Genomic DNA, 23,170 nt, shown 5'->3' on the forward strand with positions numbered 1-23,170 from the left:
ATTATCCCACTCTGAGTCATGCCCCTGGGTAATTTGCCCGCTTGTTAACGCATATTTGGAAACCAGACTGTTCAATCAGAATGACTACTTTGTGATCGTAAGTAACCCTTACCATAATTTATTTATTTTTCGAATGCTTGGATTATTCAGAAGACAATTGTGGCATAACTAGCACTTCTGCCATTTATGGGCATGCCTTTTATGCAGAAAAAAATGGTTTGGCTTCCCATGAAATTTTTGCTAATTTCCTTTTCCTTGGTGGCCTGCGACTCTCTTATTGTACACTGATGAAACCAAATCCTTTTCCTTGTAAGAACAGGCATGGTTTCCTTCTGAATCATCCCACACTAATTTTAAAAATATGCTGGGAGGGTAAACCCACACAGGTCATATCACAGCTTAAATCTTAAATCTAATTAAATATCATGTGTAGAGCTGGCATTGTTCCAAGTGAGACTAACATTATTTCTGCCACCTCCCTAAACATACCTGTCTTTCCTTACAGCAAGTCTTTGGGTTGCTCAGTCAAGTTTCTCTGGCTTGAGGGAGAGTTTAATATGAATCCATTTATTTTGCTCACTGGAGGAGTGTCTTCAACTTATGTTATTATCCTCGGTGATATATCAGAGGTGATAATCTTCCTATGCTGTGCTGGGTGAAGTCAGAACAAGTTCATTTTGAAGCACAGACATGGCCTGTTAGACTTTACTAGTGTGAAGCACAGTCAATGACCAATGAACCCAATTCCCATTAATGGTAATTATGTTTTTTAAAATACAGTAGTTGCAATGCTGGAGCCATTATCTGAATCATGGAGATAATGTGTGATAGCCAAGGTAAGTCATACTCAGAGTAGACCCACTGGAATGTAAAGTATCTTGCATTTCAGTGAGTCTATTCTGACTTAGTTGGCTCTCACCTTACGTGTTCAATAAAATGGCGACATATCTGACAGCTGTCCTAAGCCTACTTACCTGTGAGTAAGACCCACTGAATTAAATGGGACTGACTTCTGAGAAGAAATGGCAAGGACTATGCTGTTAGTGTTGCTTTCATTCCAACCAGTCTCTCTTACCTCACTGCAATGGAGAGTTCCCTTGCACACAAAATGGGATGGAGGCTTTGCACTGCAATTGCGATAAGTCATAACTAAATGTTCAATATACACCATTAGCTAAAAATGTATGTTGACGCATAACCCCAGGGTAGCATTTGCCATTGGTAAGGAAAACACATCACATTTGGTTTCCTTAGTGTTTTGTATTTTAATATTACATTTCAATCTTCTATTTATGCGAATTGCCCACATTTCGTATGCTATTGGATGTCCTACAGGAATATATTAAATAAATAATCAGTGATGCCTGGGTGTTCATTTTCCTTGATTAAGCCTCACATAGTAAGTAGCTCCTTTTGGCTCTCACACGTGATAATGAATAGTTTGAAGTTACAGGAGTTTCCACTATAGCCGGTAGTGCTATAACATTAGGCTCTTGATTGGGCAAAGCTGTGATTGGTAACTTTGTTTGTTGGACAGCCGCCATCTCGCCGGCCAAACAGCTTAGGAGTTGCAAGACTCCTCCAGTTATGACATTATCACCTAACTCTGGTAACCTTAAGGTTGGTGCTTGTTTTAAAAAGATGGTTGTTCACTTCTGTGCTGGCTGGTTCCCATTGGGACTAGTAGGGCGGAAGGCAGGAAGCCCAACAGTGTGCAGAGCCAAAACCACTAACAGGCAGAGCCAACTAATTATAGTTTTCTCACCAGCCTCCTCTCTGCTGAGTTGCACAAGGGACTAAGGAGGAGGAAGTCAACAGGTAGTAGCACCCCCACAATGGGTCAGTGCATCTGGCTGTGAACCAGAAGGTTAGTGGTTCGTGCAAACCCAGGGACGGCTGTGGGAAGGATTGCAGGGGATTGGATTAGTTGACGTTTGGAATCTCTTCCCACTCTATGATTCTAGGACTTGAAGGAAGTAAGAAGGCAGGCTGAGGTTGCTGGGGCAATGTCCCATTCGCCCTAATTGACCAGCCTCCACTGGTACTCTTGAAATTTCTTTTTTTTTTCCCCAAAAATTTTTTAATCATTTTATAACACAGATAAAAAACACAGACAGAAAAGACAAACAATATGAACAAATTCTTGTCATATCCTTATTTTTCTAAACATTGTTAAGTTGGCTTCCCCAAGTCCCACCTATCTGATTTTCATTTTACTTCATCTTTAGCAGTTTACATATATCATAATTTCTAACCATCTTTTTTTAAAATCATACTTAAAATAACTTCACATTTTATCACTTACAAATAATACTATTTTAAAATACCCTATCTTCTACTTCTAACCCTACAGCCTATATCCACTTCCAAAGCTATTCTAAGGTTTAAATATTAACATATTTTTTCAAATATTCCTTAAACTTCTTCCAGTCTTCTTCCACCTTCTCTTATCTCTGGTCACGGAGTCTCCCGGTCAGTTCGGCTAGTTCCATATAGTCCATCATCTTCATCAGAGTGGCTGGGGAAGCCCAGCCAGATGGCTGGGGTATAAATAATAAATTATTATTATTATTATTATTATTATTATTATTATTATTATCTGCCATTCTTCAATAGTTCATAAATTTTGTTTCTTCTAATTCTTCGCTAACAATGTTCTCGCAGCTATTGCGGTACTCTTGAAATTTCTTACTGCCTTTTCTTTGCCTTATGTGTTTTTAATGTTTCAAAATTTATATATACTCAGTATTCAACACAGAGATACATACTTATGTTCAGATGGGGGATAGAGATTAACAAACACAATTAAAAGCAGGGATTTCCCCCAGGGGGAACTTCCAGGAACTCAGTTCCGGCACCTCTCAAGTGGGTGCCATTGCCATTCTAAGAAAACGAGGGAGGTGTTCATGGTGACTTCCGGCATCTCTTTTTCTAGAAAAACAGCACTGACTAAAAGAAAGAAATGAGAAAAAGTATCATGCGTCTTGGTTGTTGATTACTGTGGGCTGTATTCAACTGATGAGCCCCTTGCTAGTGGAAACCCACAGAAGAACTTCTGCTAGAACAGCAGGGCTTTCCCCCTGTGACCCCCACCTATTGACTGAGGTAAAAAATAATAATAGGTAAAGGACCCCTGGAGGGTTAAGTCCAGTCAAAGGCGACTATGGGTTGCAGCATTCATCTCGCTTCAGGACGAGGGAGCCGGCGTTTGTCCACAGACAGCTTTCCGAGTCATGTGGCCAGCAGGACTAAACAGCTTCTGGCACAATGGCACACTGTGACGGAAACCAGAGCGCACGGAAACGCTGTTTACCTCCCCGTTGCAGTGGTACCTATTTATCTACTTGCACTGGTGTGTTTTCGAAACACTAGGTTGGCAGAAGCTGGGAAAGAACGAGAGCTCACCCTGTTGCGCGGATTCGGACTGCCAACTCTGATCGGCAAGCCAAAGAGGCTCAGTAGTTTAGACCACAGCGCCATGGAAGAAGAGAGGGAACGTTGCTCCATCAGACCACGATCTCCGTATCACTGCATCAAACTCCTCCCTTATATGACTGTTTACTCTCTGCTGTATCTGTCTAGAAAAAAAGTGGGCTAGAAATTAGTTTACATAACTAAATAATTGTCCATTAATGAATCCCGACCGAGGCCCTAGATTTAAGAGTCTTCAAGGCCATTTCCTAACAGGAGAGGTAACTGCCCAAAGAGTGAGAAGCAATGCCTCTCATCATCCTGGTTTGTAGCAGCTGCTTCCACTCTTCTTGGCTCAACCCTGCTCTCATGAAAAGGACACGTAGCTCCATTGCAAGCTATCCCTCTAAATGAGGTTGCTTGGCCCTCGCTAGTACCAATGTATTCCTCTGCTCTGTTCCATATTTCCATTGCTGGTACACAGCAGCACCTTTGAGCTATTATTTTCATAGCTAAATATTGCTTTGATGTTTCAACTTCCAAATGCCCGCAGCAAAAAAAGGTCTTGCACCCCCAAATTATGTTAGGCTGACTTAATTAATTAGCCCAAATTATGTTAGGCTGACTTGATTAAGTGTCCCAACACCCCTGAACTGGGATTGTGTCATTGTAATCATGTTTTACAACTATTGCTGCTTTCGGTATTATGCAAAGAAAACCAGCTTGGTGACCATCGGGAACATGATACTCCTGTGGTTTCTTTTAAAATAATCCATGTAACACCAGTGTTATGTACTGAGTTGAATAGGATCCAAACTGCAGCAGTCTGATTGGTCCTAGAACAATAGGATCCAAATCGCAGCAGTCTGATTGGTCCTAGAACAATAGGATTCAGAATGCATCAGTCTGATTGGTCGTAGAACAATGCAGCAGTCTGATTGGTTGGCAGGAACCACCCAATCATGCTCCAGATATAAGTGAATCCACAACCTGATTGGCTTACAGTAGAATTCCAGAATTAGCCAATCATGTGCAGCCCATTGTGTAAATAATGTATATAAAGCAGATACTTTGAGGGGACTTTCATTCATTCCTCCTCACCACTATGAGCTGAATAAAGAGCATGAAATCACCTTGCGACTCTGAGTATATTTCACTGGCGACGAAGGTGGGATCCCGCTGAGCTGACTGCCACACACAGCACCGCAGCACCGCCATCTGCCGCACCGCTGCCTCGCACCGTGTATCCAGGCTTCAGCTCCGGGACACAAGGAACGCAGAATGGCAACCAACAGCAGCTTCTCGCCGTTCAACCCAGCATCTGGAGACTGGGAAGCGTACGCCTCCCGTTTCACCTTCCTCCTAGAAGCCAAAGGGGTCACCGATGAAGAAGACGCCAAGAAGAGGGCAATATTCTTCAGCGTCTGCGGAGAGGAGACGTTTGAAATCGCCCGGGCTCTCCTTGCGCCTGAAGACGTCGCTACAGTTCCATACAAAACAATAATGGAACAGCTGAAGGGGCACTTTTCGCCACAGCCCTCAGTGGTGGCTCGTCGAAATGCCTTCTACGCAAAGCGGCAAGCCCCTGGGGAAACCATAACTGGGTTTGTGACCTCTCTCCGCCAAGCCGCCCGGTTCTGCAACTTCTCAGAGCTGGAGAACATGCTTCGGGACCGCCTCGTCGGTGGCCTGAGGGATGAGAAGCTGCAACGACGCCTCTACGCTAAGAAGAACCTAACGTTCCAGGTCGCTCTGGAGGAGGCCCTGGCAACGGAAGCTGCTGAGAAGTCGACGCAAGAGGCACGGCCGAGCCAGCCGTCCCAACTGAGGGTCCACCACGAAGACCTCACCGACGACTCAGGATCCAACAGGGAGGAGGTGCACCGAGTACAGCAGCGCACTCAAGCAGCCCACATACCACAGCTGCCTCGACGAGAAGGAGGGAACTGCGCAAGCTGTGGAGAAAGTCACGAGAGGAGGACCTGCCGTTTCCGCAACGCAGAGTGCAGGCAGTGCAGAAAATCGGGACACATCGCCCGGGTGTGTCGGGCTCGGCCCACCCGACGCCAGGCATCAGATGACCAATCCAAGAGCCCCAGGTCCCGGGGCCCAACGCACCAAGGCAACTCAACGGAGCTCACGGACTTCCAGGTATACCAGTTGCCCCACCCCAACGTAGAGAAAATTTATGTAGAGGTACAGATAGAGGGGGCCCCATGCCGCATGGAGCTTGACACGGGTTCAAATCTATCCATAATCTCGGCAAGGACCTTAAGGAAACTGTGTCCTACTGGGGGTCCCAAACTCAGGCCGGCCCCATTCACCCTCCGGGACTTCCAGAAACGTAAGGTCCCCACAATGGGGGTGGGGACCTTCAGGGTGCAATACCGAGGGCGGACGCGGCAACTGGACTTGCTTGTGGTCAAGGGCCCCTACATTAGCTTACTGGGATTGGCATGGTTTGGACCACTGGGGCTAGCCGTCACCGGGGTGAACAACACTAGCTTACAAATGGACGTGGACGCCATATGCAAGGAATATCCGGGGGTTTTTGATGGGAAATTGGGACAGTATACGGGCCCCCCCATTGCTCTACAGCTTGACCCCGCAGTACGACCAGTCAGGCTCAAGGCCCGCCGGGTCCCGTTCGCCCTGAAACCCCGTATAGACGAGGAATTGGACCGGCTTGTGGAGCAAGGAGTGCTGGAGCCGGTGCCTAATGCCCCCTGGGAAACCCCAATCGTCACACCCGTCAAGCCTAATGGTTCGGTCCGCATCTGCGCAGACTACAAATGTACCATAAACAAGGCCCTCACGGCCCATGCATACCCAGTGCCAGTGGTCAGCCATGTCCTTGCCACCCTGGCTGGGTCGAAAATTTTTGGCAAGCTGGACTTGGCCCAAGCATATCAACAGCTACCAGTAGATGAGGCCACAGCAGAGGCACAGACGATTGTGACGCACAGAGGAGCGTTCAGGGTAAAGCGGCTGCAATTCGGCGTCAGCGTGGCACCAGGCATATTCCAGAACCTAATGGACTCTCTTCTTAAAGGAATTCCTGGCGTCACCCCCTTCTTCGATGATGTGTTGATTGCCGGGCCCACACCAGAGGAGTTTGAGGACCGCCTCCGCACCGTTCTGCACCGTTTCCAGACGGCGGGTCTCAAGGTGAAGCGGGAAAAATGTCAACTAGGAGTGCCTCAGGTGGACTTTCTGGGATTTATGGTGGACGCAGAAGGGGTCCACCCGACTGGGGACAAGGTACGGGCCATTTGTGATGCCCCAGCGCCCAAGAACAAGACTGAACTTCAGGCCTTCTTGGGACTATTGAACTTTTACCATTCCTTCCTTCCCCACAAAGCGGCGGTAGCAGAGCCCCTACACAGACTTCTGGACAAGCGAGCCCCTTGGGTGTGGGGCCAGCGCCAGGAGGCTGCATTCCAGGCAGTCAAGGACTTGCTTGTCTCAAACTCGGTCTTGGCACACTTTGACGAGAGGCTGCCGGTGGTGCTAGCATGCGACGCCTCACCCTATGGCATTGGCGCTGTCCTGGGACACCAACTCCCGGATGGAAGAGAGGTACCAGTAGCATACTTTTCCCAGACACTCAGCGCAACCGAACGGAACTACTCACAAATAGACAAGGAGGGGCTGGCAATTGTGAAGGGAGTAAAAAAATTCCATGATTTCTTGTACGGGCGGCCCTTCACCGTGGTGACTGACCACAAGCCGTTGCTTGGCTTGTTTGCCCCCGAAAAGCAGACCCCCCAAGTGCTGTCTCCTCGCGTCCTCAGGTGGTCAATTTTCCTTGCCAGCTACCAGTATGCACTGATTCACCGACCTGGGAAGGCGATGGGCCATGCGGACGCCCTCAGCAGGCTACCACTACCAGAAACAGGCCCCGACCCAGCACCTGCACAAGAGGTTATGAGCCTGGAGCTGCTTCCCGACCGCCCCATTCAGGCACAAGAAGTTGCACACCATTCCAAGAAAGACAGAGTCATCTCCCGGGTCCTGGACTGGGTGTGGAGGGGATGGCCCAGCAACAGCCCTGGGCCAGAATTCGCTGGCTACACAACCCGCAAACATGAACTGTCGGCCCACAAGGGGTGCCTGTTATGGGGAAGCAGGGTCGTTGTTCCCCAGCCCCTCCGCAAAAGGGTCCTCACAGCCCTACACGAGACACACCCAGGGGTAGTAAGAATGAAGGCCCTGGCCAGGAGTTATGTGTGGTGGCCGGGGATCGACGGAGAGATAGAGGCCTGGGTCAAACACTGCCAGGCCTGCCAAGAATCCCGCCCAGATCCCCCAAGGGCCCCAGTCCAGTCCTGGGAGTCCGCCCGAGCACCATGGTCACGCCTGCATGTGGACTTCGCTGGCCCCTTTCAGGGGAAAACATTCTTCATAGTGGTGGACTCCTACACCAAATGGCTGGAAGTCGCACTGGTACCGTCCACTTCTACATCCGCAGCCATCCGGGTACTACGCAGGCTGTTTGCAACCCACGGGCTCCCTGACACTCTCGTCTCAGACAACGGGACTGCATTCACATCAGGAGAATTCCAAACCTTCACAGCGCAGAACGCCATCCGCCACATCCGTTCAGCGCCATTCCACCCTGCCACCAATGGCCAAGCAGAACGCATGGTGCGGACCACCAAGGACACCCTTCGCCGCATGACGCAAGGGGATTGGGAGTACCGCCTTGCCACATTCCTCCTAGCACAGCACAGCACCCCCAGCTCAACGACTGGCCGGAGCCCCGCTGAACTACTAATGGGTCGGCGCCTTGCAATCAGATTGGACCGCCTTCACCCCGATAGAGCTCAGGATGAGGTAGTGGTGGGGGAAGGCAGGAAACCCCGGACCTTTGAGGCCCAGGACCCAGTGTATGCAAAGAATTTTGGGGCAGGCCCAGCATGGGTACCCGCCACAGTCACCAGGGTCACTGGCCCCGTGTCATACGAGGTGCTAACGGATGGGGGGCAATGCTGGCGCCGCCACTGCGACCAGATACGGCGACGATTCCCGGGAGAAAACCAGGAGGAGGAAAGGTCAGAGGAGTCCCAAGGGAACAGAGCGGCAGTGAGGCCCATAGAGCAGGAGGGGCCAGCAGGAGAGGCAGAATCAGTAAATACAGAGAGGACCCGCGAGGCCGAAAGGACACCGGAACCAGAACCACGACTGAGCGAGCCGGTTGCGCCAGACCAAACAGGCCCATCACAGCCAGCATCCTTGGAACACGAGCCAGAACCTGAACCCCGGACCAGGGAACACCACAGGCCGCAACGCACACGTAGGCCACCGGCGTACCTCGAGGACTATGAATGTGACCTCCCGGGCAGGACTGGAACTTAGAGGGGAGGGGTGTTATGTACTGAGTTGAATAGGATCCAAACTGCAGCAGTCTGATTGGTCCTAGAACAATAGGATCCAAATCGCAGCAGTCTGATTGGTCCTAGAACAATAGGATTCAGAATGCATCAGTCTGATTGGTCGTAGAACAATGCAGCAGTCTGATTGGTTGGCAGGAACCACCCAATCATGCTCCAGATATAAGTGAATCCACAACCTGATTGGCTTACAGTAGAATTCCAGAATTAGCCAATCATGTGCAGCCCATTGTGTAAATAATGTATATAAAGCAGATACTTTGAGGGGACTTTCATTCATTCCTCCTCACCACTATGAGCTGAATAAAGAGCATGAAATCACCTTGCGACTCTGAGTATATTTCAACCAGCCTGCAATTTAGCAGCTAAACAACAACAGAAGGATTAGAGCCACCCAAAATATTCTATGTAAATACTGCGTTGCTTTGTAAAAATAACATTGTTTATCCCTAAAACACACCAAAGCCCTGAAAAACCTGTAGAAGCTCAGATTGCTAAATAGTTTCCATGAATGGTTTCCAAAACATTTACCTTTAGAACTAAAAATGTCCAGCCTTGACAGCCTTTGTTTAAAAGCATGAAGTTGCACTAGAAAATTCCATCTTGCAACTGTCCTGTGACCAAAACCTATTGTTTGTCCTTATTAAAACTGATGTTCTGTTGTAGTTTTTGACTTTGCGTGTGTTTTAAATTATGGCTGTAAAGGCTGGGCTGGATGAATCCCAAGCCGGAATTAAGATTGCCGGAAGAAATATCAACAACCTCAGATATGCAGGTGACACAACCTTGATGGCAGAAAGTGAGGAGGAATTAAAAAACCTTTTATTGAGGGTGAAAGAGGAGAGCGCAAAATATGGTCTGAAGCTCAACATCAAAAAAACGAAGATCATGGCCACTGGGCCCATCACCTCCTGGCAAATAGAAGGGGAAGAAATGGAGGCAGTGAGAGATTTTACTTTCTTGGGCTCCATGATCACTGCAGATGGTGACAGCAGTCACGAAATTAAAAGACGCCTGCTTCTTGGGAGAAAAGCAATGACAAACCTAGACAGCATTTTTAAAAGTAGAGACATCACCTTGCTAACAAAGGTCCGTATAGTTAAAGCTATGGTTTTCCCAGTAGTGATGTATGGAAGTGAGAGCTGGACCATAAAGATGGCTGATCGCCAAAGAATTGATGCTTTTGAATGGAGGAGGAGACTCTTGAGAGTCCCATGGACTGCAAGAAGATCAAACTGATCCATTCTTAAGGAAATCAGCCCTGAGTGCTCACTGGAAGGACAGATCCTGAAGCTGAGGCTCCAATACTTTGACCACCTCATGAGAAGACTCCCTGGAAAAGACCCTGATGTTGGGGAAGATGGAGGGCACACGGAGAAGGGGACGACAGAGGACGAGATGGTTGGACAGTGTTCTTGAAGCTACCAGCATGAGTTTGACCAAACTGCGGGAGGCAGTGGAAGACAGGAGTGCCTGGCGTGCTCTGGTCCATGGGGTCACGAAGAGGACTAAATGACTAAACAACAACAAAAAAATTTAGCAATAATTTCATCGTTTTTTCTTTCTTTGTAAACCACTGAGGTTCTCCCACCACACACACTATTTTTACAAAAACAAATAAATACAAATGGAATTGGGAGTTCACCTCTGGAGACCTTGGTACAATTTAAACAATGTTTGGGGTTGAGGAATGCCCTCTGGAGACCTTGACTCTGAAAAGGCTGCAGCTGAGCAGGAGGTGAAGCTGCGCCCCTCCATTTTCTTCTGCCCAGCCCCCACCCCCAGAAAATGACAGTTGGGAAATGGCAGTTGGTCGCTTCTCTCCCCTCCCCCACGTCATCCCCGCCTCGCCGTAGAATCAGCTGGAGGAGGAAAACAAAAAAGAGCCCCGAGGGAGGGAGAGGCCAAAGGTCTCTCTCCTCATTGGCTGATCTTGACAGCGAGCTGCCGTCACCTCCCACCAGTCAGCGCCAACTCCTCTGAACCACAAAACATTCGGATGGCCGGCGCAGAAGCAACAAAAAAGAGGCCCGCCCCCCGCGTCCAATCACCGCGCTGCAGCCGCCGACCAATCAGCAAGCAGCCTTTTGGGCGGACTTTTCAAAACTCAGGTTTTCCTCCCGCCCCCACCTTTGTCCCTTTAAAAGGAGCGATGCGGCCCGAGGCATGGAGTGTCCTTCCGCCTCTCGGTTAAAAGCCAAAGGCAATCATTTGCGCGGTTGATGGGAGGAAGCATTCCCGCCGTTCCCCAAATCGCTACTGGCGTTCGATGAGGTATATTCCATTCGTGCGGGGCGGGAAGTGAGAAAACGAGAGGGTTTATTTTCCTCCCTCCCCCTTCTCCTACAGGACCGCATCGCCGCCGCGGCTGCGAATCCCTCCGCCCAAAGCAACTCGAGGGAAACAAAACAAGGAGGAGAGCGGGGCGGGCGGTCACGTGACGGAAAGAGGGGCGGGGCCCGGGGCTGCTCGGCTCTCTTCCGAGCGGACTCCATTTTGATGTGGGTCTGAGGCGCCTCCGGCTCGGCTGCCCCGCGGAGGTCTCCGGGGCTTGGGGAGCGGGAGGCGATGGTGCCGCTGCTGCTTTCGCGCTGACGCCGGGCCGGGAAGGACGGGGGAAGGTCGGGGCTTGGAGTGGGAGGAGGGCGGCTGGATGGGTCGGTGAGGACGGGGCGCCTCGGCCGTTCGCTGTTGTCGCCGCCGCCGCCACTGAGGGGGCAACCGCCCGCCGCCTCCCTTCGCTCCAGCCCCCGGCCTCCCTCCTCCGTCCCTTCCGGGGTCCCGAGAAGACGAGAAGCGGCGCCCCTGAGGAGAGGTATGTCCGGCTGAGAGATGGAAAAATGGGGGGGGGGTAAGCCTTTTGTAGCTTCCCTTTCTTCCTTTAAAAGCGTCCCCTGTAAACTGCTTCCTATTCCGAAAATCGGCTGAGCAAGGAGTGCTCCCCGAAACCCACGAAATATATATCATTAGAACAAATCTGGCATATTTATCAAAAAGACCCCCCCCCAGGTTTAAAAGCTGCTGTGTCCTGCCTATTTTGATAGTACATTCGGGGTGATTGTGAATTACACACCCACACACACCGATCTATCGGTTGTATTTATTTTTAGGAGTTGTTTTTTTTAAGTACATGAAAAAGACTTAACAGGCTATGTATTTATGTGTGGTGATAGTTTCAGATTCCATAGCATGCATATATATATATATATATATATATATATATATATGAGAGAGAGAGATTCATATGAACTGTCTTATACACACACACACACACACACACACCCCAAAAAAAAAGGAAGAAAAAGACAGGGCCATGAAAACAATTGCAAAAGCAGGTACTGAAATAAAATGTCAGAATGCCAGGAAGAGGAAATAATTGGCCGAAGGCCTTTTTGTTTTTGTGCACCCTTGTCCTCGCCAGTTTCTTAAAACAGTACTATTGGGGGGGGGGGGTGGAGGACGCAGCTTGTTTGGAGATACATTTTTATTTAATGTGTCCTTCTGTGTTTGGGGCAGGTGTGATATGTGTGTTTACGGTTTGCTTTCTTTGTTGCGATGTGAACCACTCTCAGATTTACAAAGTTAAATCTCTGCTGGGAGGGGGAAGGGTGAGATTGAAGGAGCGTTGTGGGTGTCCTGTGAAGAACGGATTTTAAGAGAGCTGAACCGATTGTTTATTTACTTATTACAATTATTTGTAGCCCTTTCGGATCCAAATCTTTTCAAGGCAGCTTGCAAGTAACATGAAGATAAATGAGTCAATTGCACAGTAACAGTATCAAACTATGACAATCCACCAGTATTAAACTAAAGCAATGTACCAAGGTGATACTGAGGTGGTCTCTGCCTGCCTGCTGCTTACTCAGTGGCTGCAAGGATATTTTCATTTTCCAAGTGCCTCTCAATCACTCTAGTAAGCCTTGGTGCAAAATAAGGCAAGCCAGTAATATCCATATAAAGGGGAGGAGCTGATAGGGAGTGGGGCGCAGTGATTTGCGGGGGTGGGGGGGGTGAGGAGACAAGGCTCATGAGGGGCGGGACCCACTGAAAGCTTTTGTCTGTCACAGATCCCAGGAGAGCATTAATGGGAGACTTAAGTTTTAGAAAGGGTTGGGGGAGGCTGACAGGGGTGTATCTTTGCTTAAGAGGGTGAGGTGTCCTGTGGGGTGAAAGGATTTTTTGGTAATGGAAAGCAATCGGTAATTGGGAGGGCAGAGCCCCCCCTGGACCTTAGGTAGGACTGCTGGCTTGGAGAGACTCTTCAAGTGGGAATTGGTGGGAATTGAGCCAAACCCTATTGCTGTGTTAGTTACAGGTAGGTAGCCATGTTGGTCTGCCCTAGTCGAAACAAAATAAAAAAATTCCTTCCAGTAGCACCTTGGAGACCAACTAAGTTTGTTTCTTGTATGAGCTTTCGACGAAGGCTCATACCTATTGCTGTGTGTTTGGGAAGAGTTTGCTTGAACTCTTCGCTAGGGCTATGGAGGTGAACAGAGGACACCAGAAAGTATTTTGCAATAACTGTCCAGTCTTTGATAGCTGGGAGGAGGCACGTAGAGCTGGACAAGTGCGTCACGGGTTGAGGGAAGGCCCCGTGTAAGTTCCCCAGAAAGGAGGAAATGGTTGCATGTGGGATAAGCAGGAGATATTGGGATGTGTATTTGAGGGGAATGTCTGTGGCAGTGCTGTAGGTGGGGCTTTCAAGAAAAATATCAGCGGAACAGAAATAGAGAAGTAGGGCAAAAAATGAGAACTGAGGGAGATTTTGGCTGGTTTCACATCCAGCAAAGAGGATTAAAAGGGATCTCTTGTGTTTTGAGGTGCTCTTGTGCTAGATGTAGATTGTGCAGAGCAATCCTTTTCACCTTCTGTCTAAAGGGCATTTTCTTATCCAAACCCCAAGCTGTTGGTTGAGAGTGAAATCCTTTATGTGTTTTACAGGTTTTGTGTGTGAGGGCTTAGCTGAGGATGGCAGCAGATGATCTAGGCCTTGGGACAAATGTTTTGATAGTTCTCCGTCTGTCCCTCCCTGCCACCACCCACCCATCTCTGCTCCCCAGATTTTTGTTGTTGTTTCGAGGTTGAACAAAGATTATCCCTTTGCTTAGGGTGGAATTGAAAACAGGCTGACTCAAAGTGAGTGATTGGGTGTATGTGTCTGACAGATTACCTATAAGGAATTTAAATTGTTATTTTTTCTTTTGTAACGGTCTAAGGACTAGAAACAAACAAATTAATTTGAAACCTAATAAGGAAAGAGTAGCAAGATACTGCAAAGCTCCCACTGTATTGGGATCACAGGAAAGCCAGATGGGTAAAAGCCAAAATTTAGCAGGTAGAATTGCAGAGTTATATGCTTAAGGGGTCAGGAGAGTTTATTAGAATGCCTTATCATTTGGGCAGCCTGATATCATTATGCCAGGTTACTCAACAGTAAGCTTTCTTTTATTGTGGTGGGTCTGCTTCCCAGGGAAATATTCAGAGTGTTGTAGCCTGATGATGTTTCTTACTGGTGAGTCTGTATGTCTATTCCGCTGCTGCCCCCTTCAGTCATTTGGAAGCTGCTTCCACTGTGTGTACGTGACAGCATTCAGCTATGCTCCACCCCCCCTCACCCCCCCAACTCCCTATGCACTGGCCTCTTAGTGAAGCACTGGGTGAAAGGCCCAGGTTTTCAGCTGGAGAGAGAGGAGTGTTTTTCCTCTCCCATTGCATGGTTTTAGTATGATACACTGTAAACAGTTTAGATAGATGGGCATGTGGGCAGTTCAGAGAAATGTGTCATCTGAAATTGTCAAAGAATACTATGCTCTTTAATTGTAAGGCTTGTTATCTCCCTGGTCTCAACACACACAAGTTGGGTGAATTGGAAATACAGCATTAATTATTTGCTTCTGAGTGGTGATTATGTTGTTGTTCTTGTAACACACATTTAACCTCTGAAATGGATGTAATTTTTCCCTCCTGAGAATGTTCATATTGTCTTTCCTTCCTCCTCTCCCTTACTTTCTAAGATGAAGGACATTGGAGTTGAAGAACAGATGAGCAGTTGGCTCTTCAGGCAGCTGAAAATCCATTTGGAGCAAGAATGGAAATACCAGCCTCGGGAAAAGGGGCTTAGCCTGATTGAGTGCACTGTTGAGGTGAGGAAAAGCTTTTCTCTGGGTCTGGGAATTAATGATTCACATGATTGAACTTTGTTGCATGTGAGAGATTTGATAGGGAAATGACCAAAACCATAGATTTCTCTTCATGTAGCTTATTAAATATATATTCTACATTCTCTCAAAGGAACTCAAGGTGAACTATTGATTCTCTTCCTTCCCCTTTTATCCTTACAACAACCCTCTGAGGTAATTAGCTCTAGGTCACCCAGTGAGCTTCATGGCCGAGTGAGGATTTGGAACTTCCAGGTCCTAGTCCAGCATTCTTACCCCACTGGCTAGCTTGTAGGACTGGTATTAAAAGTGCTATAGGGTGTTCAGATCACATCACATACAGTTGGCTTGATCAGATGTAGCACTCGCAATGTAGAATGATCACTCTGCACTCGTTCCTTTCCTTTGCTGAATTTATCATGCTTTGTTCCAATGACATTATACCCAAACTGGTATAAATATTCATTTTGTGGCTTGTAGTCCAAGATTAAACCAGGACTTCTTCTGAACTGCATTTCATTAACCCCCAAAGGTTCCTGTTCAAACTTAGGTTCAGAAGAAAAGAAATTGGCACATACTTCATTCTATAGTGTTATTTTGAAAAGAGATTTTGGGTTGTATCCAGCTAAGTTGTCCTGTTTGTGCAAAGACTTCCAGTGGTGCAATGGAACTCCCCCCCCCCAAAAAAATCTGTTATTGACAAGCTGTTTGGCGAATCAGTGACATGTTGAGGGGAAGGGCCTTCTGGCTTCTGGACAGCTTAACTATGGAGTATTTGCCTGCACTCTTCATCCCGACTCCAAATCGCCATGAGGTTGGCTGTCACACCACATCAGAATGTATAGATCAGCTTCTAAGACATTTCTGTGCAGGGTTTATACATATAACACGAAGCTATTTCTCTTGCTACACAGAATGAAAACGCCTTATGTCCAAGACTGAGGAATGCAAAAGTTGAAGATCTCTGGAGTCTTACCAACTTCTTCGGGTTTGCCACAGAAACATTTGTCTTGGCAGTCAACATCCTAGACAGATTTTTGGCACTCATGAAGGTACGTCTAGAAGGAGCAGCTGTATGAATTTTTGCACATATTCAGTAACAATATGTTTCTATTATCTTCGGCATTTGTTTTTGACTTTAAGGCAATACGGTAATCTAAGATAATTGCCTTATTATAGGTGTGTGACAGAAACAGAAAATAGCATTCCCACGTTTTCCTTGTCTTCCTCAGTTCCCTGTCTTTGTCTCTGACTTTTTTTGCTCCAAAGCCAAATTGCAATCATATTACACTTCTTAGTGAGGTTATCTGAATCTATGGCACCATTCCAGATGACACCTAGTGAATAATATTGCTGAATTTGTAGTAAATGCCCACTACCAGCAGGAGTACTGTTACAGGCTGAGCTTACTAAACCTTGTCCTAGTATTGCCGAGCCAGCTTTTTACTATAAGGGTCTTATTGTTCTAGGCAATAAGGGCATGCAGCAGAACCCAGATAATTATGAATGAATTTCAGTACCTTTTTTCATTATTTGCCCATTACACATTGCTGCTAGGTAGCTTACCATCCATGCTACTAGCTGTTCCCAACGTTCTTTTCCTTCTCCCTAGGTGAAACCTAAGCACTTGTCCTGCATTGGGGTCTGTTGCTTCCAGCTGGCTGCTCGAGTGGTTGAAGAGGAATGCAACATCCCATCCCTCCATGATGTCATCCGGATTAGCCAATGCAAATGCACTGTGTCCGACCTGAAGCGGATGGAGAAAATAATCTCAGAAAAGCTGCACTTTGACTTCAAAGCTACTACTGCCTTAACCTTTTTGCACTTGTACCATACTATTCTACTCTGTCATACCTCAGAAAGGTACGTGTGGGATCAGCCTTATTCCCTGTTGTTCAGTGGGTAGTTTGAAGCCCTCTTTCTGTCTGTTAGCCTTCTGGATTGTCCCTCTCCCATTGCTGCCTGTACTTTCCTGCTTGCTGTGGCTGCAGATGCTCCAGTTATTGTTTCCCAATAATATGTGCTCATGCACAGTGAGATAAGGAAATGCAGCCAAGATTGAAGATTGCAGCCAAGATTGCAGCCAAGATCTCTACAAGATGAATGGGAGCGGTCAGGTGCATTGAGGGTTGTAGACTGGGAAATAGGATCAGTGCACCCGCCTTACATTTTGAGTAACGCTGCAGGCATCTTAGCTGAGTTGAACTCTGCCACACTGCTAGATAACCCAGGTTTACATTTTCCCATCTTGTCCCTTGTATAGGAAAGAATTGTTAAATCTTGACAAACTGGAAGCACAACTTAAAGCTTGCAACTGCCGACTAGTCTTTTCAAAAGCAAAAGTAAGTAAATAACAGCAAAGCATAGGAGGAGTATGGGCAATGTAATGAATGGCACAATTACTGTATTTTTTGCCCTATAGGACACACTTTTCCCCCTCCAAAAATGAAGGGGAAATGTGTGTGCGTCCTATGGGGCGAATGCAGGATATCGCTGAAGCCTGGAGAGCGAGAGGGGTCGGTGCGCACCAACCCCTCTTGCTCTCCAGGCTTCAGGAAGCTATCCTCAAGCCTTGGGAGCCCGGCGCGACTTCCTGCCGGGCTCCCAAGGCTTGCGGACAGCAGCCTGCAGCCCGAAACCCGGGGAGCGCAGCAGAGCGTGCCCCGGGCTTTGGGCAGATATCCACAAGCCTGGGGAGCCCGGCGGGAGTTCCCGCCGGGCTCCCCAGGCTTGCAGATAACAGCCTGTTCTGGGGGCTGGGGTCGGGGGAAGCTCAGGCCCCGCACCTGGGGAGGAAATAATTTTTTTTCTTTATTTCTCCCCCCAAAAAACTAGGTGCGCCCTATGGGCCAGTGCGCCCTATAGGGCAAAAAATACTGTATATTTGGCCATTAAATTGGAGATGCTAGCAAACATACAAAAGTGATAACAGCATGAAGACTATTAAGACTATTAAGTTGGCTTTATAATCTCAGTAGTTTGTCGTCTTGTAGTGGGTATGAGATCAGTCTTAATTTGCCATTGCCACCTCTTTCTCATGGTACACTCTGGAATCATCCCCGGGGATAAAAAGGAAATATTACTATATCATTAATGTGGAATATAAAACAGTCATTTACTTGTCTCTGTACTATGGCTTTTATGTGTTGGTGGGTGGTGGGAGTAATTTATTTATAAGTTAAAGCAAAAGTAAACCTGAAATGGGTAGTTGACCGGCAAAAGATGGAATCCAGTAATGTGTTACTGAGCTAGATATGTGTGTTTTTACTTTCAGCCATCCATCTTGGCCTTGTGCCTTCTGTCCCTGGAAGTGCAGGCTCTGAAATCCATTGAATTGTTTGAGATGGTTCTGTATGTTCAGAAGCACTCAAAGGTAATGGGAATATGGGAATTAGTTTCCAAATGCATGATGCAGGGAGATTGGGAAGGTCACATGGCTGAAAAGCTTTGAAATAGCTTTGCAGAGGCAAGTATCAGAAGTAAAAGTGTAATAAGAACCCAAAAATGAAAGACATTCCCATTTTACCCATCTTGCATCATATGATTCTATACAAGAGACATTTGTGCAGTATGAGATTTCACATACTTCATCTGCAACCATAAGCATTCCGTAAACTGTCATTAACTTCAGTACCTCATCAGCTCACACAGTGCCAGTGCTGGGATTTCAGTTAAATATGTAAAGTCTTTGCAGATGTGGTGTGTGGCTAAATCTGCAATTGAGACCAAGTGAGGGTCTTTTAAATTACTGTTCTTTTGTAGAATCTTAGCACAGTATGTTAGGGGAACTGTATGAGAACTAGGCCAGAAGCGAAAGTTGAGCTCAGCTGACACACAGAAAGTGTTTCAGAATGCAAACACTGCATCCAGTTCTACTGGTGATGAGCTTTTCAGCACATCCCTCAGACTACGATTCCAGCTGGTCTTTTTTTGAACACAAGCTCCACACTCGGGTTATTGTGGATGAGATTACAGGCATAGTGGATTTGTAGTAGAGGTCTCTTGAATGAATACAAATAAATATGAGTGTCTTCTTTTGTTTTTAGATAAGTGACAGTGACTTGCTCTATTGGAGAGAGCTGGTTTCAAAATGCTTAGCGGATTACTCGTCTCCTGCCTGTTGCAAGCCAGACCATAAAAAACTAGTTTGGATTGTTTCAAGGCGTACTGCTCAGAATCTTCAAAACAGCTACTACAGTGTTCCTGAGTTGCCCACTATCCCAGAGGCTGGATGTATTGATGAGAGTGAGAGGTAGGTATATCCCATGGGGTTTTCTCTATTTACCTGCTCATCTTTCAAGTAATGGCATCTCAATAAATTTAATGGTAACTTTCTTTTGTGGCATGTGTGTAATTTAAGATTAGATAACCAAGTATAGTATTGGTTTGTTAGCATTTCAAATATTAGAGCTACATTTACTATCTTGGTGGATTCCAGATCCCATAAAACCAAACAGCTTGTATTGCATCCGTTGTGAGGGTGTTTACTTACATTAGTGGGAAGGAATCATACCTCAGAGCACACTTCTTTTTACATGTGAAAGGGCTATTGATTCTGTAAGCAAGTGGAAATCACTACTGCAATAGCAGTAGTACAATCTTAATTCTTGAACTTAACAAGTGACGAAAACATAGGTAAATGTTAATAACTTACTGCAGATTCTTTGGAGTACAGTGGTACCTTGGGTTACATACGCTTCAGGTTACAGACTCCGCTAACCCAGAAATATTACCTCGGGTTAAGAACTTTGCTTCAGGATGAGAACAGAAATCGTGCAGCAGTGGCAGCAGCAGGAGGCCCCATCAGCTAAAGTGGTGCTTCAGGTTAAGAACAGTTTCAGGTTAAGAATGGACCTCCAGAACGAATTAAGTTCTTAACTCAAGGTACCACTGTACTATAATATGGGTCTCTCTGACAGTAAATATTTTGAGGAGACTACAAGCACTGTGTGCTGTTTAAATTGGTTTAAAGCAATGCTGCATTTTGAATTGGCCAGTTAAGCTTTGAGGCTCCAGGAGTTGGATGCTCAGTAATGAAATACGAGACCAATGTGCAGTAAGACAGTTAGCAGCTGTGCAGACCTTGATTGACCTTATCTAAAGTGAAAGAACTTATTTGAATTCTAGCAGCTGACACTGCTTAGTTTAAAATTGTAGACAGCGATGAACATTTTAATCACTTGAGAAACTGATAATCAGAGTCAAGTTCTTGTTGATTTTGCGCTGGAAATTCTGTGCATAATGTCATTAACAGAACCCTCACACCATGAAAGCAGAATCTATTCTTAATGCAGTTGGGTGCAGTGCAGACTGCTAGGGAATTTAAAATAAATAAATAAGCACTCAGATGCTGCTAAGAAATGTGATGCAAATAATACAACCCAAAAGTAGAAAAAGACCCTCATAAACAGTGTCTATTTGGAGTGGGTTTTTAAAATACTTTTTTAAAAAAATCTTTTTTCACTTACATGAGCTGTATATAACTCTTCATATTTTACCCCCTAGTGAGGACTCCTGTGAAGATATGAGCTGTGGAGAAGAAAGTCTTAGCAGTTCTCCACCAAGTGACCTGGAAAGCACCTTCTTCTTTGACCTCAAGCCAAAATCAACTCCGTGTGCTAGGCTGAGCTTTTAATGCATTATAGTACTATAGGCAACAGGTATCTAAGCACCCTCTGTACCTTGACGCAAGGTCTCATGCAGTACCCAAAACATACACACCACTTACTGTGGCAAAAGTCAAATGTAGCAGGGTTGATCCAACCAACCATTTAGGAGGAGCATGAACAAGGGCACACTGTTTGTTAGTAGGCTATAAGAGAGCTGTAAAGCTTAATATGTGCTTGAACGCCTTGCTGAAATTAGAGTTTGAATATGGGGAACTATTTTTGGGATAGACTGAGTTGCAAAGGAGTGTATGCTTGTTTCTGTCTGGACTGAAGTACTTTTAACCAAAACTTTAGTTGTGCATTCTTTTTCAAGAAAGGAGTTTCTCTCTCCTTTTTTTAAAGCTTTGTTGAATTTCAGGAAGTGTATTAAATAAGGAATATGCTTGTGTTATTTAGGGATGAATAATGTCCCCTTTTAAAGTGAAAACCAGAGGGTAATCTGGTTCAATGTGCCAGGTATATTTTAGTGTTAAAACTTCTCAAGGGTCGGCTATCCTATCCATTTTAGGAACTGAAGTGTATTCAGAAAACCTTAGTGTTAATGTGAAAAAGCAAACTATTAAATTAGAAATTTTGACATTCAATGTAAAGTCTACTTTCCCTTTTACTACTACTAACTCCTGTAGCTTTTTTCCAGTATTTTACATTGTCATAAATAATTTCTTAATCATAACACGTTTGCATGCTTAAGTGAAAGCTGTTAGTGGAAAGGCTATTTGATTATGCAGAAGTGTTGGTAAATGTGAAGTTGATGAAAGTGGTTGTAATGACACTTAATTGCTTGCCATTTTCTTTTCTTTTAAAGCACAGACTTTTATGGTTGCTTTACTTAATATTTTCAAATATATGCAAAGTGAGCAAAAGAAGAAATTTACTCCGTAGTATAATAATGTAAAAGCAATGTCATGGTAGAAATGAAGGGGCTGCGTAAGTTAGGATTTTGTAGCATTGTGTGGCCAACGTGTCTAGGCTGAAGTGCAGATGTGAATGGTGATGTATGGTGTGCTCTGATTTTTATAAAGGAAAAAAAAAGTTTACAAAAATTGTGTAAAAATGTAAATTAAAATCTGTATAAAAACTTTAAAAAACAAAATAAGCTGAAAAATATTGTATTTTTACAGTGTGTATGTAACTTTCATGTATGTTGCATGTAGATATTAATTTATTGTATTCTGTATATGATATAAATACTGTACATTGAAGATTTGCCTTTTTGGTACTGCAAGCCAGAGTCTCAAAAGATGTTTTCTGGAAGCTATTTTCTCTCAAAGATAACTCAGATCTCTTTGCTTCAGTTCAATAAAACCAAATGCTTTTCCTAACTAAGTCTCAGCTGTGATTTTGGCAATCAGCATGGAAATATGGCTGGGAATAAGTCAGAAATACCAGGATGCCCTTTCTGGAATATGATAGCTTTTTATCGATTAGAATGTAAGTAATGGAAACAAAAGCTTTCTTAATGGGGAAATGCCCTTCCCAGAATTTGGAGGCAAACTACTAGACCCATGGAACAGATTGGCTCCCAGTACTTGGCAAAAAAATGTGGAGGAACCATACTAGGGTTTCAGGGTTAGAAAGATTTAACTATTCTATATAGACTAAATGGAGGGTACTTGGGTCGCCCCATGATCCAAGCCATATGATCTTACTGCTATCAGATACTTGGGAAAAAATGATTATTTACTGAACACAATGTATTATCCTAACGAATCATGGCATATTATTTTATGTAAAGATGGCTACCTTTATTATATTCTATTTAATTTTATATATATATATTTTCATGGTCATGCTCAATTGTCTCCTATCTTGCTCACATAGCGGTTTCTAATTAACTACCGCTACAACAGAAGCAACACTTTCAATTTATAAGTTAAGTAACTGGTCAAAACATTTCAGTACAGTCAAAGACAGCCCTGTTACCACCCAGACTACCTAAGGCCTGCATGATTTTTCTGAAATCATAGGGTGGCCAGGTGAACTCTATTAGGGAAAAATAAGTCTTGGTCAAAAGTGCAGAGCAGGAGATGTTTTCGTTCCCTGAACAGGAGGTAGGAATCTATTTGAAGGCCACAACGTAAATTCACGTATACTAAAAAGGTTCTGTGTGGTGATGCCTCTCAGATACTCAACTTCCAAATAGCTTGACAAGGAGAGCTGAAACTTGAAGAGCAACTTTGGGGCATATATTAAAAGGGCATGTAGGAAATTGGATTACTGTACTCTGGAAAGTTGAGGGCATTTACTTACTTGATGCTATTTATGAATTACAACCTATGAAACAACTGTAACAAGGCTACCTCTGCCCAGACAGGGCTCTAGTGCCTAAATCCATAGAGCAAAACACTCCCAAGACAGTGCTGGGTCTAGGAGAAACCCCAGACTAGAATCATAGAGAAGTACTGTACAGTCATATCTCATGTTACGTTTGCTTCAGGTTGCGCGTTTTCAGGTTGCGGCAACGCGGAAGTACCAGAAAGGGTTAATTCTGGGTTTCGCTACTCGCGCATGCGGAAATGCAAAATGACATGCGCAGAAG

General features: G+C 45.5%; 1 protein-coding gene and 1 long non-coding RNA gene across 3 annotated transcripts; one reads left to right on the forward strand and one right to left on the reverse strand.

The window, feature by feature from the left end:
• Window positions 1-2,122: 2,122 nt before the first annotated feature.
• On the reverse strand, window positions 2,123-11,074 carry LOC310657747. Its single transcript, XR_014501890.1, has 2 exons — window positions 10,450-11,074; window positions 2,123-3,578 (listed from the first exon to the last, which is right to left on the reverse strand). It is a non-coding gene; the product is annotated as an uncharacterized lncRNA (long non-coding RNA).
• A 107-nt stretch (window positions 11,075-11,181) lies between these two features.
• CCNG2 (cyclin G2) lies at window positions 11,182-21,953 on the forward strand. 2 transcript variants are annotated; one of them, XM_083398614.1, is made up of 8 exons: window positions 11,182-11,619; window positions 14,819-14,947; window positions 15,877-16,014; window positions 16,575-16,825; window positions 17,226-17,304; window positions 18,237-18,335; window positions 19,009-19,214; window positions 20,468-21,953. In XM_083398614.1, exons 2-8 carry the CDS (start codon window positions 14,819-14,821, stop codon window positions 20,595-20,597), a joined length of 1,032 nt encoding a protein of 343 aa, XP_083254740.1. In that variant the 5' UTR covers window positions 11,182-11,619; the 3' UTR covers window positions 20,598-21,953. The 2 variants fall into 2 exon arrangements, with proteins under 2 accessions (XP_083254740.1, XP_083254741.1); XM_083398615.1 differs by lacking the exon at window positions 11,182-11,619 and adding an exon at window positions 13,749-13,940.
• The last annotated feature ends 1,217 nt before the right edge of the window (window positions 21,954-23,170 follow it).

The sequence above is a fragment of the Podarcis tiliguerta genome, assembly GCF_965153285.1.
Source record: "Podarcis tiliguerta genome assembly, chromosome: 9".
In the NCBI taxonomy this organism is placed as follows: Eukaryota; Metazoa; Chordata; class Lepidosauria; order Squamata; family Lacertidae; genus Podarcis; species Podarcis tiliguerta.

What these genes read in the sequence shown, in the direction of transcription:
- CCNG2 (XM_083398614.1), top strand. Translation starts at nt 14,819, where the DNA reads ATGAAGGACATTGGAGTTGAAGAACAGATGAGCAGTTGGCTCTTCAGG. An exon ending in TGATTGAGTGCACTGTTGAG is followed by an intron (nt 14,948 to 15,876) that starts GTGAGGAAAAGC and finishes CTTGCTACACAG; the next exon opens with AATGAAAACGCCTTATGTCC. An exon ending in CTCTGTCATACCTCAGAAAG is followed by an intron (nt 16,826 to 17,225) that starts GTACGTGTGGGA and finishes TCCCTTGTATAG; the next exon opens with GAAAGAATTGTTAAATCTTG.